Source organism: Artemia franciscana, chromosome 4, assembly GCF_032884065.1.
Source record: "Artemia franciscana chromosome 4, ASM3288406v1, whole genome shotgun sequence".
Classification (NCBI taxonomy): domain Eukaryota; kingdom Metazoa; phylum Arthropoda; class Branchiopoda; order Anostraca; family Artemiidae; genus Artemia; species Artemia franciscana.
The window spans coordinates 33611405-33630291 of record NC_088866.1 but is presented as its reverse complement, the minus strand read 5'-3'; the positions used below and the strand labels follow the sequence as shown (position 1 = coordinate 33630291).

The window sequence follows — 18887 nt, the reverse complement described above, 5'->3', positions numbered from 1 at the left end:
GCAACCCCTCAGCTGCTCCCTAGTCACGGTGCCTGGGGCAGCTGCCCTGGCCGTCCCCTCCCCCTTGAACAGCTCTGGATCACTCACTTTCAAAAATTGTCCTCATCAGGTGGCTGAGAATGGGCAACCTTTCGGGTTTACCCTACTTGGAGTGAAATGTTTTTGTAACTACTGCTTTTTTCGTTTTTGAAATTATGGTTAAGCCTTTATAGTAATTACTGATTGCAATTCACATATGGTAGAATCTAGATAATTTTCCCAGGGAGAGCTCAAACACAACACAGTCCTTTTATGGCCACAATTTTAAGGAAGATATGGCCCCCTCCCCCTTTCTGCATTCTGGTATACGTATGTACACACTGGAAGGGGTTAGAGTATTTGTACTGTTTAAGGGGCTAGAAGACTGAACGTGGACTTTTTGGCAGCAGTATTGGGGCTGCCACCCTATACGTGTATGATTAAACAGGATCAAACTTTTTTCATTGTCTGTATTTAAATTCTCGGTCCCTAACTTCTACTACTAACAACCCATTGCAGCCTCAATCGGTCCAAGACCCTAAAAGCTCCGCATGCTCCTTATCTGTGGCATTAGTTTTAAAGCTTTACTCGTTATCCCCTTCCATGAACTTTCAGTTTGATTAAGCTCTTTCCTATGACCTCTTCTCGCCCCATTCGGCTACGATCTCTTATTTGTTTTGTCCCAGTGGGATGGTCAAAAGATACAATTTTCTGAAATAGTGTTACCTTGTAGTCCTTCACTAATTTTCGGCAATATTATAACCTTGTAGCCCATTATAATCTTCCTTTCATTGTAGCCCTAGTAAGTAGGATCGGACTAGCCTACATTTGTTACGCAGCTTATTGTCTTATTTACGGTCAAGCTAATTTATAATTTGAAAACATTACGAAATACATGAGTTTTAGCTATGGATTCATAATTTACTAAATGAATGTCCCCTTTAGATATGTTTACGTTTTCCTGTCTCATCTATAAAATCAATAATGGGGTACCGTAAGTAGACTAAAGATAAAAGAAATTGTTTTTCAATTTAACCCACAATTTGAATTATTCTTTGACTTCGACGAGAGCTAAAATTTCGTTTTGAAACTTGAATTGGTATCAGCTGTTTCTCCCAACTTGTGATCGTATGTTTTTCAGGTAAATTAAAATTATGTTTGTAATTCCGTCCGGCGGTAAGCATTGTTGCCGCCTGATGTCATTCTTGTCGCTTTAAACGTGTTGGAAACTTCTTTTTCTATTTTAGACGATTATAGAAATTTGGCGTAAAAACTGTTTAAGGTAGGGCTGAGGTTTTCCGAAAAAGAGTAACGATCAACATCTTTGAAATGAGTAGGAATAAGATGTAACAAATATGTTGGTTACTATCTTATTCATGCTATTAGTTTTTAAAAGTTTTTTCTACATAGAAGTTTTTCAGAGAAAAGTAAAGAGTCATATTAAAACTAATGACGAACAGAAATAAGTCATATAACAGCTCAAACTTAAAACGAACATAAATTAATATCAATGAAACCCAATACGAACATAAATTAAAATGAATAATCCCATCAAATGTGAAGGTAAGATCTTACGCTATAGATGAAGAAATGAATCACCAAACGAGCAGAAATTACGTTGAATATTCAAATCAAACCAAAGACAAACAAATTACGTACAAACAGGAATAGGACTACCGCCCCCTAAGCATTATAAAGGCGAGAGCTGTCAAGACTTACAAATAAGAGTGGCGCTACCCCCTCCCTCTTGTTTCCAGTAAATCGTTTGAAACACTTTGACATTTTTAAGATTTAGAGAGTGGCAGCCTCACTCATTTTTCTGGTAATCTAAACATATATTGCCGTATACACTTGTGTTTGGGGGGGGGGTGGTGCTATAAAGACCCCACTCGTTCTGCCTCCGAGAAAGGGAGAATAGTGACATAGACATAATTTTGTTTTAGGGATTTCACTCTCACCCCCTCTCCGTTGAAAAAATCTGCTGATATTCATTTCTTAACCCTTCAAATTTTTGTAGTGTGCACATGTGATGATCAAAGTGTGTTATTTTAAACTTGGATTACATTAACTAATGTATATTATGTACCATTGAAATTATAAATGATGTACCATCTAATGCAGCCCAATATGGAGTCAAACGATTTGTCCGGAGGGGCTTGGTTAAAGTACAAAGAATTGCACTTTCAGGGAGATCTTTGTTTATTTTCCCTTAGGGTCTTTTTGGAACCCTAGGGGTGATCCCCTGGTGGCCGTATGCCCTAGCATCTTCAGTGTGGAGGAATGTCTCTATGATTGATGTAATGGCATGCTATGCAATATAATTTAGATAAGTTAAATAGGTTATGCATAAAATAAATTTGTATTTTGAAGGATATTAACATTCGTTTAAAGGTCATCGAAGTATATGGAAAATTTAGAAAAAGGTTGGTGGCAACACTGTCAGGAAATCTATGAAATATGATAGGTCATGGGCGGAAACAGGAATGAAAAATAGAAAGTTTATTGTTACATGTACTAATTAAGATGCTTTAAATAATGGATTTTTCTCTTATCACTGAATTGATTTAGCTTGTCACCATTGCTCAGTGTAAATAAATATCAAATCAATCACAAAATTGGTGTTTGCATTTATTATAACTTGTGTGTGAATAATATATATACAGGTCAATGATAAAAGGACAAATACCCACTATTTTGCAAAAGTAAGTACAGCAAACAGGAGTTAACACACCAAAGCTCTGAGTATGTATAATTGCTGTTTAAAAAAAGCTGGTTTCAAGAATGATTCGAGACCTCACCTAGGCATGGAGGGGTACTTGGTTTGAAATTTCCCTCCTGAATCTGAAAATTATTTTATAATTATCAATTGGCGAATTAATGTGAAAACAGTTTTTCATTGTTGAATACGCCTTTTTCAAATCACGTCACCAATTATATTGACGACGAAAGCTCTGGGGAGGAATCCAGCAGACTGGCTTGATAGGGGCATTATTATCAAAAATATAATAACGATGATACCTTCAGCAGTGGGGACTCCCTGGACACTTTCGTGTACATTAAGGGGAACGGAGGTAGAGTGAGTGAGCGATCGGGCGAACAGTCCACCGTACTGTTTGTAACACTACTAAGTCCCCTTTAAGCTATGTTAATCTGAAAGGTGATATGTAGTGCCCATGTCCAAAAACCCTACAGGCTCAATTCATTTGCCGAATATTATTGGGCTTTAAAGATAACTCGAAACTTCTAGTTTAAAATAAAACATGCATTAGGTTAATGTTTCCTTTCCTTGTAGGCAAAACAGAAACAGTTAGCAGCTAGACCTTTAACAAATCTTTCATCATATTTTGGAGGCGTAAAACAGCACCCTGTACATGCTAATAGAGTCGAACAGTATGGGTAACTTATAAGAGTGGGAACTGGCGCAAGTGTCGACAAAAAACTGTCAACGCCATCTTGTGTCTGGCGATGCTGGACATTTTTTAGTGAAATAGTGAGAATAATTAATTTAATGAGTGTAATTGGTAAAATTAGGGCATTAATAAGGGTCTGGTCTCAGTTCCTGACAGGATAATGATTATAAAGTTTAAAAAATTCCAAGTATCGCCCGACGCTAGATGGCATTAATTGTTACTCTTTGTCGACACTAGCGCCAGTTCCCACTTTTATAAGTTATCCTTACTTTTTGGGTAGAATGTTAAGGTTTATGTTCCCTGTGCAATTTTTAGTGTGTTATGTTTCTGCTCTCGTTTTAATGTTATCAACGAAGGACGGCATATTTGATATCATTCCATAGGTGAGATTCGGGTCTAAACAACTGCTGAATTAAATTTATAAAATTTAGTGTAAATAGTTTTTCAGATTGGAAATACGTTTAAAATTAGTTGTAAAAAGGAAAATTTTTCCACTTTTTAAGTAAGTTTATATCCTTCCTCGTGGATAACTATAAGTAGTATTATAAGTCTGGGTCGGTGAATAAATTTAAGACTAACCTATCCAATGATGGAAGTATCTTGTCCTTTTGATACAAATTGCAGGTGCAGACTTGTCGCAAAATCGCTGGTTTTAGAGGGAACATATAATCACTGGAAAAAAAGAAACTACCTAAAATGTACTTTTCAGTTTTCCACTCTTTTAGAAAAAATATGTCATGTAAAAAACTCTCTTTTCAGCTGGCACAGTTAAGCTGTCTAGATATATATATATACATACGCACGCAAAAAGGAGAAAAAGCATATCTGGGAGTGTGGGCTCTCCCTCCCTTCTCAAAATGCTTAAAGATACAATAAAAGTCTCAGTTTCTGTTAATATTTTCTTGCTAGGACCTCTTCCAAATACATTCATAGCTATCTCCTACCTAATTGTAAACCATTAGAATACAATCAATTTTGTAACAGGATGCCGTCGTTTTTACTATTTTCCTTTTTTTGGCTTTACGTAAACATTTTTTAGTAGTAAAAATAGTGATATCTCAAATGAGGAGCACTAATCTGAGGGCTCACTTTTTGTGTGCCTAACCTTATGCACATTTGACCCCATTAGTTTTCTTAAATTGCTTTTTTAACTTCCTCCCATAAGCCCCCTGAAGTAGCCGTGTTTTGACGCCGATTTAGCAATTTATGCACACATAGCATGGCTTCTGAAGAAATGAGATAAAAATCTGTGATTTGATTCGGTCCTAGAAACTAACCCTGAGCGGGTATGTGCAAAAACTGAATTAATATGATAATCTATGTAGTTTGAAGACAATGCCTCACTTTTAATCAAAAGAAAGTACCGTAATTTTCTTTCTTTCACGCACTAGAAGAACAGCCCTAAATGCACCAGAGTTATTACAACCCACTAAACCCTTTTCTTTTTTTAATTCCGAAATTATTCAACTGTTTGAAAGAAAAAAAAAGCACGGCTGTCCATAGCCATTTAGCCGTTGTAACTTTTTGCATACACTACTCCAGATTTCGAAGGAGTATGGAGCCCTCTCCAATGTAAAAAAAAAAATCGACTGCATGTCCTATTACACCATAAGAATGTTGTTCCCTTCCCCAGTGAAGATCATGCTTACATTTGTGTCCCTAAAATTTCCTAATACAGAATACATTAACTGTCCAGTCCGCAAAATATATTATAATGTAGGCCTATATTGGATAATCTTTTTTCACTTAATAAGCTGTGCTTGGCGAAAGCTTGATTTCGGAGGGGAAATCTAACGTGCTTCAGGGAAGGCTCCACTAAGGATATGACATGCATCTATATGACAAGGATTCAGGTATGCGACATTAAGGAGTGATTACTCCTCCACTAAGTAGTCTTTACACATTCAAAAATTATTATTCACATACCTTCTTCTATTCTTCGGAAGTATCAACTCATCCCTCCCAGCGTCCCTGGCTCTCCCACCGTAACCTAGCTAGGTTCGTGTCCCTCGACCAGCTAGATCTCTCGACAAAAAGCGACTATAAAACAGACTCACAATCGCCTTATCTTTTAGAGACTCTGCAGCAGAAACAGCAGAAAGCATTGATCTGAATATCAGATGCAGCTGCAGAAAAATGTACCACAGTCTATACTCTATAGTCTACGTGATACTGAACTGATCACACTGCATAAAATGGTTCATATTGTTTTCTTGTACCTCATTTGGTTCTCGGGATGTTTAAAACTTAATTTTTTTTTTACATAATACAACTTAGCCTATCTCCCTTTATTGCTTTCAAAAATATTTGAAAATATAGTCCTGATATGTACAAATGAGTGCCTTCACCTTCTCGAGATTAAAAAAAAAAAAAAAATATCCTCTCACGTGTTATTTTTCGACGAAAATCACCTAAAATTTTGTTCTTTTGGAAAATGTATGAATTATAACTATGCATCTTTTGGATTACTCGCAGCTGACCTAGCTTCGGGGGCGGGGGCGTAGTGTCTAGAGGTCTTGCTTGGTTCGTATCTCAGAAATGCCAAGTTTTTATTTTGAAATTCTACTACAGGTAGTGGAATGAGAGCATCCAAAAAGTTAGTTAGAAGGATTCACTCCCCAGGAATTTTCGGAAACATGGTTATGTTTGTGGCATCGGACCTCTTCCCCCCACCCAAAAATCTAGCTTAAGGTACGTGTGTAAGGTATACATGTGAACGCAAGCATTGCTGAAAAATCACGAACCAACATAATTCACCTTATGGGGAATGTAGAAAGACAGAGTTGCCTATAGCACGAAAGTGCTAAATTAGTACTATTTTATTAGGTATAGCACGTGCTCAGGGCTGCTGGAATAACGCGAAATTTCTATTTTATCCCTGAGGGATGTAGATCCGAATTTTTCACCCTCCCCCTTAGATGACCAGAAATTGTGAAACTTATTAAACTAAGTGAAACTTATTAAAATCGTGATTTATGATGCTTAGAATTTGAAATGGGTTTGGCAATGGGAGAATACTATTTTTCGCAAGTACCCAATCGAATGACTTCCTCCCAAAGTCTCACCAACCACCCTTTCCATATAAAGTAGCTATGGGGAAAATAGATAAATAAACAGATAAAATATTGAAGGGTTATGGCTGTGTACAATAGGTAACGCTAGTGTATTGTCTCTAATAGCAGATTAAGGACTGGGTTGCCACCAATAGCACGAAAGTACTAGATTAGCACTATTTTATTAGGCTTAGCACTGTAGCATGTGCTCAGGGTTGCTAAAATAGCACGAAAGTTCTATTTTAGCCCTGGGGGATGTCGATCAGTTTTTCTCTCTCCCCCTTATAAGACCAGAAATACCCAGAAGGCGCAAATTTCTGCAACAACTTAAAAAAATTAAACTTTTCAGGAGACACCTGTTTTTAAAACCTTTCTCATCTTGGTATTTTTGGCTAACTTAACCCTTAGAAATGATTGATTCACTGCTAAATTATCAAAGTTATTGCGTTTTCATCATTTGAATGTACTGAAAATGTATGTACCGCAGCAGATGGGAAATTACTCATACGTAACATCACTTCCTATCGGAATTGGACTTGTTGGCATTATTCAAACTATACTTTCAAGATTAGTAATCTTTTATGGAGATAACTTCGTATTGCCATGTATGAAATGCCAACAATCTAAGTTTTATTCTATTTGTTATTACGCGCTTGTATGCATAATCCTTTGATGGAAGTTTTTGCTAAGGTGTATGATGGGACAGACATTTTATACGAGCATGTGTTACATTTAAGTGACAGCAATAATTGCACAAGTTCATTAGTTAGCGGGTTATCACTTTACAGCAGGAGAGGGGGGATGTGAATAGAATTCAAATCATTAGAATAGTTTCCAATCTATAGGATTTTTGGCAAATATATGTCTGAAGAGCAATCATGTGCACTTAACTGGGGGGGGGGCATGCACATGACTAGCTATTTAAAACGGTCTGAAAGCCTTGCAAAATGTCAGTTTTAACAATGATAAGGAATTTTAGGTCTATGTATATGTCTTGCCTCAGACGCTCACACAGGGAAGAGGTTCCCGGGACATGAACCTTTCCCTAATATTTTGCCATTTTAAAAAATGTTGTTTGTATATTTTTATAGGTTTCACACGATGTTTCAAAGAGTTAATCTCCCACAAAAATATTGCCCCTCACCCAAACAAATTCTTGCTTAAATGTCTACCCTCCCCCTGCTAGATTATTGGGAAATATTGGCCTTGCAACCTGTCGTGGAACTGTTAAAAGAAATGATCGAGATTTGAGATAACGGTTTTGGCTTTTTGACTTTATGGATTTTTTTTTAGCCAACAGTTCAAATTTTTAATGCAAACAATTTAAATAGTCTATGAAAAGGAATATTATTTTCTTGAAGGTTATGTGCGTTCAGTTCACTTACATTAAATAAAAGGCAATTATTCAGCTTCAATATATTCTTTTTTTTATATTCATTCTGAAATCCGTCCTTGTTTCTCCTCTATTAATTTCTCCACTATATTGACTTAATAGACAAAATTAAGCCCAGTCTGACTCCTTTTGGGGCACAATTAAGTGTTTTAAGAAAGTTAACTGTAAACTCTTGACTCTTTTCAGTTTATGAACGACTTAATGCTGTGCATTAATGCCTTGTGTTGTCTCGAACGAGGCGGGAAGATGCCTGATAATGGTTTAAATAAAGTAGGTTTCATGGTAGGGAATAAGGAGTAAAATTTTGAAGAAAGTTGGGTGGGGGAGGAGTATGTACACCTGCATTGGTCTGAAGCACCATTAAGCACTTCAAGAAAGTTAACATAGGATTTCCCTTACTTATGAATTAGCTATATATGTCATGAACGCCGTTTGAGATGTCCTTGAATGAGGCGCAAAGAGGCCTTAAAATGATTTAAGTCAAGTAGGAACTTCAAGTGAGATATTAAAGAGTGGATCCCTGAAGAGTAGGGAGTGAAGGAAGAGCATGCACAACTTCGTTGGTCTCAAATACCCTAGGGTGTTTTAAGAAAGTTATCACAAGATTTTGACAACTTTATTTACGAATTATTGAATGCCATTAACGCCATGTAAGGAGATATCCTCAAATAGGATGAGAAGAGGCCTTAAAATTTTTAAATCAAGTAAAAAATTCCTGGGAGGGAGTAAAGTGTGGAGCCGTGAAGAGAGTAGGATGGAGTTGGAGCATGCACAACTGTGCTACTTTCAAACACCATAAGGAGCTTTATGAAATGTTTTTATTAATTTAATGAACGATTTAGTGGATTTCCTTCATATATCGGAGAACGTTTTTGAATGAGGTGGTAAGAGGCCTGAAAATGCTTTAAATCAAGCAGGAACTTCCTGGGAGGGAGACATTAAGGAGTGGAGCCCCGAAGAGAATGATTTGGGGAAGGATTATACCCAACTGTGGTGATAAAGGGCTTTAAGAAAGTCAGCAGAAGCCTTTATTAACTTATATGAACGACTTAGTGAATTTCTGGAATGCTTTGTGAAGACGTTCGGTAATGGGGTAGGAAGAGGCCTTACAAAGACCGAAAGCAAGTAGGAATTCATGAAAGTGAGTGAAAATTTAAATAAAGTAAGATGAGGGGCGCGCTGTTCTGCAGACCTTTTCTTGTGATGTGAGGTGTTATCAATATTGATTTATATTTCTTCCTTCTAAGCTAAAAGTACGTATTTATTAATTTCAGGATGAAGATAAATGGCAATGTAGAATTTTTCGGACCTTCTTTGAGTCAACAAGGCCAATACACCTTCTATAAGGGATTCAAGTTTAAAAGGTCTGGCAAATTGGAGGTTGTATTGCTAGGTGAATTTATACTTGTGAAAATATGGCCAGAAGAAGAGACAGCAGCTATTGCTGAACTTCAATTGTGCTGGTATGACCGAATTCAAAACGGAAATTTTTCAAGTATTAAACTTTATTTTTTACCAGAGCATACTTCTGAAGGACGGACTTTAATCCATGGCCAGGTAATATTATTTTCCTATTATTGTTATTGAAGATATCTTGTTTATGATATTTCTGTGGTTACTATTTATCTCAGATCTATCCTTAGGCCTTTCTATAGTTTTCTGAGTTTCGTGGTTTTAATAGGCAATGTCGTTGCAATCTCGTGCATCTTTTTTTCTCGCGTACCCCCGTTACCGCTATTTGATCAGATCAAAATCTTGAAATAACCATTTTACTCAAAATTACCGAAGTTCCAGAAACTGCCTACAAATATAACCCACGCCACTACAGAGACAAGGGCTCTAAATTATGCAAATGATCCAAGTTAAGCCCGTTCAAAAGGAGTTTGGTCAAAGCTGCTGTCTGATCTGATGTAAAAAAAAAAAAAAATAAGTCTAGTCCAAGCTACATAATTTTGTAGCATGACTACAGACTAATTTAGCATAAGGCAAGCTTAGTCTGGCCTCGGTGCAAAAATGATCCAAGTCCAAGCCACATAATTTGTGTTATTTCGTGCAAATATGAGCTAAGTTCAGACCCATTGCAAAATAAGCTAAACCGTGATTCGGTACAAGGATACTCCGAGTTGGAGGAGACAGGGGCTCGATCCCAACTGTGCAATGACTATACAAAGACAAGGGGTGTCCAACAAACACGAGGAAGTCCCGTAGAAAACCAACAATCACGCAGATTTTCAACCCATTTGAACAATAATCCCCCTCCTCATCCCCCCAACATTCTGCGTCGAAAATTGGTAACTGTACTTACGTTTATAGCGACCACACCAGAAAAGGGAAGTTAGGTTAATCACAATGGAATATACCAATATATGGGGAAAATATAATACTTAAGTAATATTAAATAAAAAAAAGTTTTTTTTAACTGAAAGTAAGGGACAATATTGAAAATTGAAACGAACAGAGATTACTCCGTATATGAAAGGGGCTGAAAGGGGCAACGCCCCGCTCTTTACGCTGAAGTTTGACTCTATCTCTCAACTCTAGTTTTTAAAACAGTAAAAAACGTTAGCGTAAGAACGTTAGCGTTGAGGAGGGAGCAGCCCCTTTCATATAAGGAGTAATTTCTGTTCGTTTCAAGTTTTAATATTGCTCCTTACTTTCAGTTAAAAAAATTGTTTTCTTTATTTAATTTCTGAACGTTTTTGAATTAATGCATGTTTTGATTTTGGCTCTCCGCACATGAATAATTAAAACGAAATTTGCATATTAATTTATTTTTATGGCTAAATGCCTTTTTCATAGTTTTGTTCGGACGATTTTGAGAAAAAAGGAGTGGGGGAGTAGGCCTAGTTAACCTCCAATTTTTTGATTATTTAAAAAGGCAACTAGAACTTTTAATTTTTTACGAACGTTTTTATTAGTAAAAATACGTAACTTATGAATTAACTTACGTAACGAACTTCTATATTCGTATGTTTTTATTACGTATATGAGGGAATTCACCCTCTCGTCAGTACCTCGCTCTTTACACTAAAGCTTAAATTTTGTCCCAATTCCTTAAAAATGACCCCTGAATCACCAAGCCCGTCGAATAAATAGTAGGAATTAATACAATCACTTTAGCGTAAAGAGCGAGGTATTAGGAGTAGGTGAACCCCTCATATGCGTAAAAATTTCTGTTCGTTTTAAGTCTTAATGCTACTCCTTCCTTTTAGTTGAAAAAACTTTTTCATATTTATTTTTCATTGTTATTTAAAAAAATGCTAAAAAATCCTGCACCCCTTCATGGAAATTCTCTTCTCCCATGACAAATTCCTTCATGGGAAGTTCCCCCCGCATAACCTCCTCCCCTCAAACCTTCCCCCAACCGAAAAATCCCCCTGAAAGCGTGTGTACATTTCCCAAGAACCAATACTATATGCAAAAACTGGTCAAAGTTTGTAACTTGCAGTCGGTTCCACGGGGACTGTGGGGGAGTAAATTGTCCCCAAAGATATAGTTATTAGGTTTTTTGACTGTGCTGAAAAAAATGGCTATCTCAGAATTTTGATCCGGTCACTTTGGGGAAAAATGAGCATGGGAGGGGGCCTAGGTGCCCTCCTTTTTTTTGTCATTGAAAAAGGGCACTAGAACTTTTAATTTCCGTTAGAATGAGCCCTCTCACGACAGTCTTGGATCACTGAGTCGATACGATCACCCTTGGGGAAAAAAAACAAAAACAAAAAAATAAACAAATAAACGCGCATCCGTGATCTGTCTTGTGGCAAAAAATGCAAAATTCCACATTTTTATTTATAGGATCCTGACACTTCTACTGTATGGTTCTCTGATATGCTGAATCTGATGGTGCTATTTTCGTTAAAATTACTTTTAAGGGGTGTTTCCCCCTATTTTCTAAATAAGGCAAATCTGCTCAGGCTCGTAACTTTTGATGAGTAAGTCTAAACTTAATGAAACTTATGTATTTAAAATCAGCATTAAAATGCGATTCTTTTGATGTAACTATTTTTATAAAAATTCTGTTTTTTAGACTTTCGGTTACTGTACCTGAATGGATACCGTTTATCTTGCTCAGGCTAAACTGATTATCTCGAGCGGACACAGAAAACTGGTTTCATTACAGATCAAGAACAAAGTATGGTCGCTATAACATGTAACCACCTTAATAACATTTGCGGGAAAAATTGCTATTGCCGAAAATTTTGACTATATTCAATTTTATACATTTATAGAAAATTAAGATAACAATCCAACATTTTAATTTTTTCGGAGAAAAACTAAAAAGAAAAAAATTACAAATATTCTTTATATTAGACTATAATAAAACTATGGCAGTTAAAAACGAGCAAATATAAATTGAAAATACGATTTCCAAGAAAGAAGTTTTTCAAAGAAATGTAAAGAACCATGTTTAAACCTAGGACAAGCCAAAACACAGTTTCATCAACTTATTCATAGTAGTATCTGCACGTTTTCCTTTTGACGTGATTATTGATTTTTATTTCTCTTAATTTAGGTTTCATTTAATCATTTATAATAATTTCTGATTTTTAAAGTTTGACTCACGTATATGAGTTTGTTCTGCTCGTCCTATGTCTTGATATTACCCTTTACTTATCCTTGAAAGATTTCCCTAAAATGTTTAAAAAAATCAATATTATAAAAAACTAAGAATTAAATATTAGACAATATACAATTAATTAGAAACTCTTTCAGTGGACAATGCTTGTAGATCATTTGTCGTCTTGTCCTTTTGTTTCCCTGGAATAGAAAATGGGGAATCAGACGAAGGGACGCACACGGGACTTAATATCATGAAAGAAAAGTTTTACAATATTCATTTCTGTTATCTTCTGAAAAAGAATTGTTTCAAGGATTTTCTTTCCAATTGTTTATAATTGGTGCATCAATAGTAAGCGTGCGTGTTACACTCATATGTGGCACTTATAGAGTTGACGGGCCAGAAGACTTCATAGGAGGAATTCAATGCCATTGATTCATGAAAATGTTGGGGGGGGGGCTTTGCAAAATGTACTTTTTTCTGACTATTAAAGGAATTATTTCCCCCAATATTGGGGGAATTTAAGCTTTTACACGGCTCTCTTAGTTTGCTATGGCTAAGGCCATATCGAGAGGGGAAAGGGGCCCAATCCTTGCAGCTCAAGACCTTAATGGACCGAGTGTAAGCTTTTGCTGTTTTTATAGTGCTGAAACTTGCATTAAAAGTGTAATTCTGAATTAAAAAATAGAGGATGGGGATTCACAAAGAAATATGTTGAGAAGTGCCTTGTCCTTACTCTCAGCTTCCTGGTCCCTAATAACTGCTTTGCAATGCATTAAAATGTAATTTAGCTAAAACTAGAAGCTTGTTTCCTTCAAATCTGACTTCTTTTTCTGGAAAATTGTATTTTTGGTCTAAATATCTGTGTTTTTATGCATATTTGCACATTTTCTACTATCAAAAAGTTTGTGGTAACGAAGTGGCTCGATTCGGCCCGATAAGAATCAAAACTCTTAAAAAGGAATTTTGATAACACTCAATACATCAAAAGAATTGAATTTGTATGCTGATTCCAAAAATAAAAAAAAATTATTAAGTTTAATGTTACCCATCAAAAGCTACGAACCTAAGAAATTTTGGCTTATTTTCCAAAATGGAGCAAAGCACCCCCAAAAAGTCAAGTAAACTTAATGAAATTTTACCATCAGATCCAGCTTATTAGAGAGCTCTACTGTAAAGGTTATAAGCTCCTATCTACAAAAATATGGAATTTTGTATTTTTTTCCAGAAGAAAGATCATGGATGTGTTTATTTTTTTTCCAGGGGTGATAGTGTCGAACCAATGGTCCTAGAAGATTGAAATAGGACTCTTTTGGACGGAAATCAAAAGCTCTAGTGCACCTTTTAAGTGACTAAAAATTTTAGAGGAGAACTAGCCCCCCTCCAACACCTCTTTTTTCTCCAAAGACATCTAATCAAAATTTGCAATGGAAGTTTGATTCAGCATAGTTAAAAGGTCCAATAACTATTACCTCTGAGGATGACATCCCCTGGAGAAAGGGATGTAAGCTATGGAATTTGCCCCGTCGTTTATATACAGTATTTGTTATTGGAAAATTTATAAAAAAAATTCTGGGTGGAATTTTTTGCGGAGGGGGGGGCGTTCACGAGGAGAATTTTTCGGGGAGTCTTCCAGGGGAAATTTTACACGGGGGGATTTCCTGACATGATTTGAAAAATGGTCAGAAATTAAATAAAAAACGAACAAGTTTTTCTTTCAATTGTTTGCGTAAGGAGCAAATTGAAACTTAAAACGAACTGAACTTATTCTGTATATGAAGAGGGATGCCCCTTCCTCATTCCTCGCTCTTTACGTTGAAGTCTGACTTTTTGTTACAATTCTATAAGAAAGGCTGCTCAAACACAAGATCCGTTAGGCTTGAATGAAACATATCTTCAAAGAACTTTTAAGATATTAACGTAAAGAGTGTGGGATGTAGGAGGAGCAAACCTCATCATATACAGAGTAATTTCTTTTTTGTTTTAATTTTGCTCCTTACTTTCAGTTAGAACATTTTTCATTTTATTATTAAAAAATTATATGAAAAAAACTTCGTTTTCTTAAAGAGTTAAAGAGGCTGCGTCCCAAAGTCGAACCTTAAAACGTACAGGAATTAGGAGAGGCAGTTGGGGGGCTACCTCCCCCCAAACCCCCCGCTTTTAAAGACTCTTTTGTACAGGTTTTTTGTTTTGTTAATTAAAAGAGGGCCTTTCCGAAGCCAAGAGCGGGGGGTTAGGGGGGTGGCAGCCCCCACAACAAAAAAACCTGTACAAAAGAGTCTTTAAAAGCGGGGGGTTTGGGGGCGGCAGCCCCCCAACTGCCTCTCCTAATTCCTGTACGTTTTAAGGTTCGACTTTGGGACGCAGCCTCTTTGACTCTTTAAGAAAACGAAGTTTTTTTCATATTTTGTGACAAAAAACCGCCCGATAAGGGACTTGAACCCTTGACCTTAGGATTAAAAGTCCCACGCTCTACCGACTGAGCTAACCGGGCATGTTTGAAGTCGAAATACCTGCATGTGTATAAATATAACTTTTAAATAACTTTTAAGAATTTCAAAAATTAACATGGGCTCTTATGGGGAAATGGGTTTTTCTAAGTTAGAAAATCGGGGGGTTAAGATTTTCCGACGAAACTTTCCAGGAAAATTACTCGGAGAATTCCGCGCCGAATGAGTCTTCGTACACCCAGATCCGATGTCGGCTGTGACCTGTAGGCGTGGCAGAAAAAAAAACAAAAGGAGAATATGAACATTAAGTGGCTATGCGTGGTTTCTGGAAAACAGGGAAGGAGTTATCGGATCGAGCTGAAATTTCGCGGATAAGCTCCTGGGCCCTAGGGGACCTTAACTTGTGAATTTCAGCCCGATCGGACAACGTTAAAGGGGGGTGGGGTTGGGTGGTCGAAACTTTCGGCCAGATTTTCCCCATGAAGGAAACTGGAACCGAAGATCGCTTAACATTGTCGTGGTTCGCCTCTTTAAAGAGGCACGAGTGTGCCTCCTTGATGGCGATTCTTATTTCCCCAAACTGATTAAACTCGTGACTTATGAAGCCTCCTTGATGGCGATTCTTATTTCCCCAAACTGATTAAACTCGTGACTTATGATGCTTATAATTTGTAATGAGTTTGACAATACGAAAATACTATTTTTTGCAAGTGCCCAATCGAATGAGCTCCACCCCCCCGAAGTCCTTACGACCACCCCTTCCATGTAAAGTAGCTCTGGGGAAAAAAAACTGATAAAAAAATATAACAAACTGAAGGGTTATGGCTGTGTACAACAAGCAACGCTAGACTATTGTCTCTGATAGCAGACTAAGGACAGGGTTGCTACCTATAGCACGAAAGTGCGTAATGAGCACTATTTTATTAGTTATAGCACTGTAGCACGTGCTCAGGGCGGCCAAAATAGTGCTCAAATAGCACGAAACTTACTTTGGTCAGTTTCTTGATTGCAACACCAAAAATCGCTGTGTTGCACGTAAATTTGGGCAATTTTAGCGCTTCAGGAACTGACGGTGGTGGCAATCCTGCTAAGGAATATACTGGTCTATACTTCTCATCCTGTGTGTCTACTAACTCTTTTATAATTCATTAACCATCGGCAGTTTTTCTAGAATATCCATAGAGGGCGTTTCGTATTCAGTGGAATTTTTGTTAGCCATTTGGTGCCACGAAAATCTCACGGTTCAAGTACTAAATCGGAAAAACCCGGCAGCTTTTTCCGTCCTAATCGTTCACCGTCACAATATTAGAATTTCGTATGGATTTGAAGCCCAACTTTTCTCCCAACTTTTTTTTGCTGTAAGGGTTTTGTCCTAAACCTTTGTAACAAAAAGTACCAATGCCCAATACCACAGGCGAAAAAAGTCGGAGATTCAACTCATCAAATTTGGTTATGAAGACCCGTTGAAGTCGAACCGAAAATTTGAATTCCTAGCAATATTAATTCCCGAAAAATTAAATTTTCTGGTGATTTTGAATAAATATTATAAGGATAGAGTGAATATGGCATTTCAATAGAATTTTGATTTTTATGGCACTTGATATTAACCAAGTGACATATAACAATCGCCAATTCTGTCGGTCTGTCGGTCCCGGTTTTGCTACTTTAGGCACTTCCAGGTAAGCTAGGACGATGAAATTTGGCAGGCATATCAGGGACGGGAGCAGCTTAAATTAAAAATAGTCGTTTTCCCAATTTGACCATCTGGGGGGGGGAGTGGGGGCTGGTTAATTCGAAAAAATAGAAAAATTGAAGTATTTTTAATCCGAACTGTCGATGAGATCTTAATGAAATTTGATGTTTGGAAGGATATCGTGTCTCAGAGCTGTTATTTTAAATCCCGACAGGATCTGGTAACATCGGGGGGGATATGGGAGGGGGAAACCTAAAATCTTGGAAAACACTTAGAGTGGAGGGATCGGGATGAAACTTGGTGGGAAAAATAAGCACAAGTCCTAGATACATGATTGACATAACCGGAACAGATCCGCTCTCTTTAGGGTGGTTGGGGGGGGGGGGTAATTCTGAAAAATTAAAAAATGAGGTATTTTTAACTTATGAACGGGTGATCGGATCTCAATGAAAATTGATATTTAGAAGGATATCTTGTCTCAGAGCTCTTATTTTAAACCCGACCGGATCTGGTGACATTGGGGGGGGGGAGTTGGGAGGGGGAAACCTAAAACTTGGAAAACACTTAGAGTGGAGGGATCGGGATGAAATTTGGTGGGAAAAATAAGCAGAAGTCTTACATACGTGATTTACATAATTGGAACGGATCCGCTCTATTGGGGGGGGGGGAGGGTTAATTCTGAAAAATAAGAAAAAATTGCGTGTTTTTAACTTGCGAAGGAGTGATCGGATCTTCATGACACTTCATATTTAGAAGGACCTCGTAACTCAGATGTCTTATTTTAAATCTCAACCGGATCAAGCGTAATTGGGGGGGGGGCGGTTGAGGGGGGCCGGAAATCTTAGAAAATACTTAAAGCGGCGAGATCTGGATGAAAATGCATGGGAAGAATAGAAACCCGTCTAAGATACGTGACTGACATAACCGGACCGGATCTGCTCTCTTTGGTGGAATTGGGGGGGGGGGTAATTTTGAAAATTGAGGTATTTGTAACTTACGAAAGGGTGACCAGATCTTAATGACATTGATATTTAGAAGGATCTTGTGCTTTAAAGTTCTAATTCTAAATTCCGACCAAATCCTGTGACATTGGGGAGAGTTGGAGGGGGAAACCGGAATTCTTGGAAAATGTGAAAATTGGGGTATTTTTATCTTGCGAACTGATGATCGGATCTTAATGAAATTTGATTTTTAGAAGGAATTCATGTCTCAGAGCTCTTATGTCAAATCCCGACCAGATCTTTTGATATTGGGGGGAGTTGGAGGGGGAAATCTTGGAAAAACACTTGGAGTGGAGGAATCGGGATGAAGCTTGGTGGATAGATTAAACAAATGTCCTTGATACGTGATTGACAGAATCGTACTGGATTCGTTCTCTTTGGAGGAGTTGGGGGGAGGTGTTCAGTAATTTGGCGAGTTTGGTGCTTCTGGACGTGCTAGGACGATGAAAATTGGTAGGCGTGTCAGGGAGCTGCACAATTTGACTTGATAAAGTCGTTTTCCCAGATTCGACCATCTGGGGGGCTAAAGGGAGAGGAAAATTAGAAAAAATGAGGCATTTATAACTTACGAGTGGGTGATCGGATCTTAATGAATTTTGATATTTAGAAGGACATCGTGACTCAGAGCTCTTATTTTAAATCCTGACCGGCATTAAGCCTCTTATTTTCCTTTTTAAATCAATCTATTGATTCATAGAATTTTGTTAGAGCTCATACCATATGATCTCTTGGCTCTTAGCTCTTCTCGCCTCGTCACAAGTGTCATATGAGCTCTTAGCTCTTGTTCTTTTCTTACATTCTATAAATTCAGACATAAAACTTTAAATTCTCTTCTCATAGGCAACAATCTTCAGAAAATAAAGATTTCGTGAATAAACTAAACATAGAAACAATTGCGCAAAAACATCTGGTTATGGCAAAGTTTTGATCCTATTTTTAATTGAGCTCTAAATTGCACTAGAAGCACAAAGAAACGTTCTTGAGCCAAAAACTGCTTTCCTGTCTTGCCAGAATACTTTCTTGTCAGCAAGCTAAATCCAATTATCATAATATTGGGCATTCTGATTAATGAAAGATCATGTCTATCAAAGTTATTGACGATATAGGACACACTAGTCTTCATGGGATTTGACCTTGGGGAATAATGTCAAGAAATACTCTAATAGGTAGGTAAGTCAAGACTTGATTTTGACCTCAAATGGACTGCTGGATATCATCATCCTTCTCCCTCCCAGGAACACATCTCTGATCCCCCAAAGCTTTAATTTCAAGCTGGTATGTCGACTTGTAATTTATATTCTCGTGGAAACC

The 18887-nt window shown here is 37.3% G+C and overlaps 1 protein-coding gene across 5 annotated transcripts in view; it reads left to right on the top strand.

The window, feature by feature from the left end:
* The window catches only part of LOC136026330 (AT-rich interactive domain-containing protein 5B-like), a 106633-nt gene that overhangs the window by 35878 nt on the left and 51868 nt on the right, over window positions 1-18887 (top strand). For all 5 annotated transcript variants that reach the window (XM_065702757.1, XM_065702756.1, XM_065702754.1 and 2 more), the window contains exon 2: window positions 9149-9431. In XM_065702757.1, the coding sequence (XP_065558829.1) occupies window positions 9149-9431 (283 nt within the window). The remainder of the gene's footprint in view (window positions 1-9148; window positions 9432-18887) is intronic.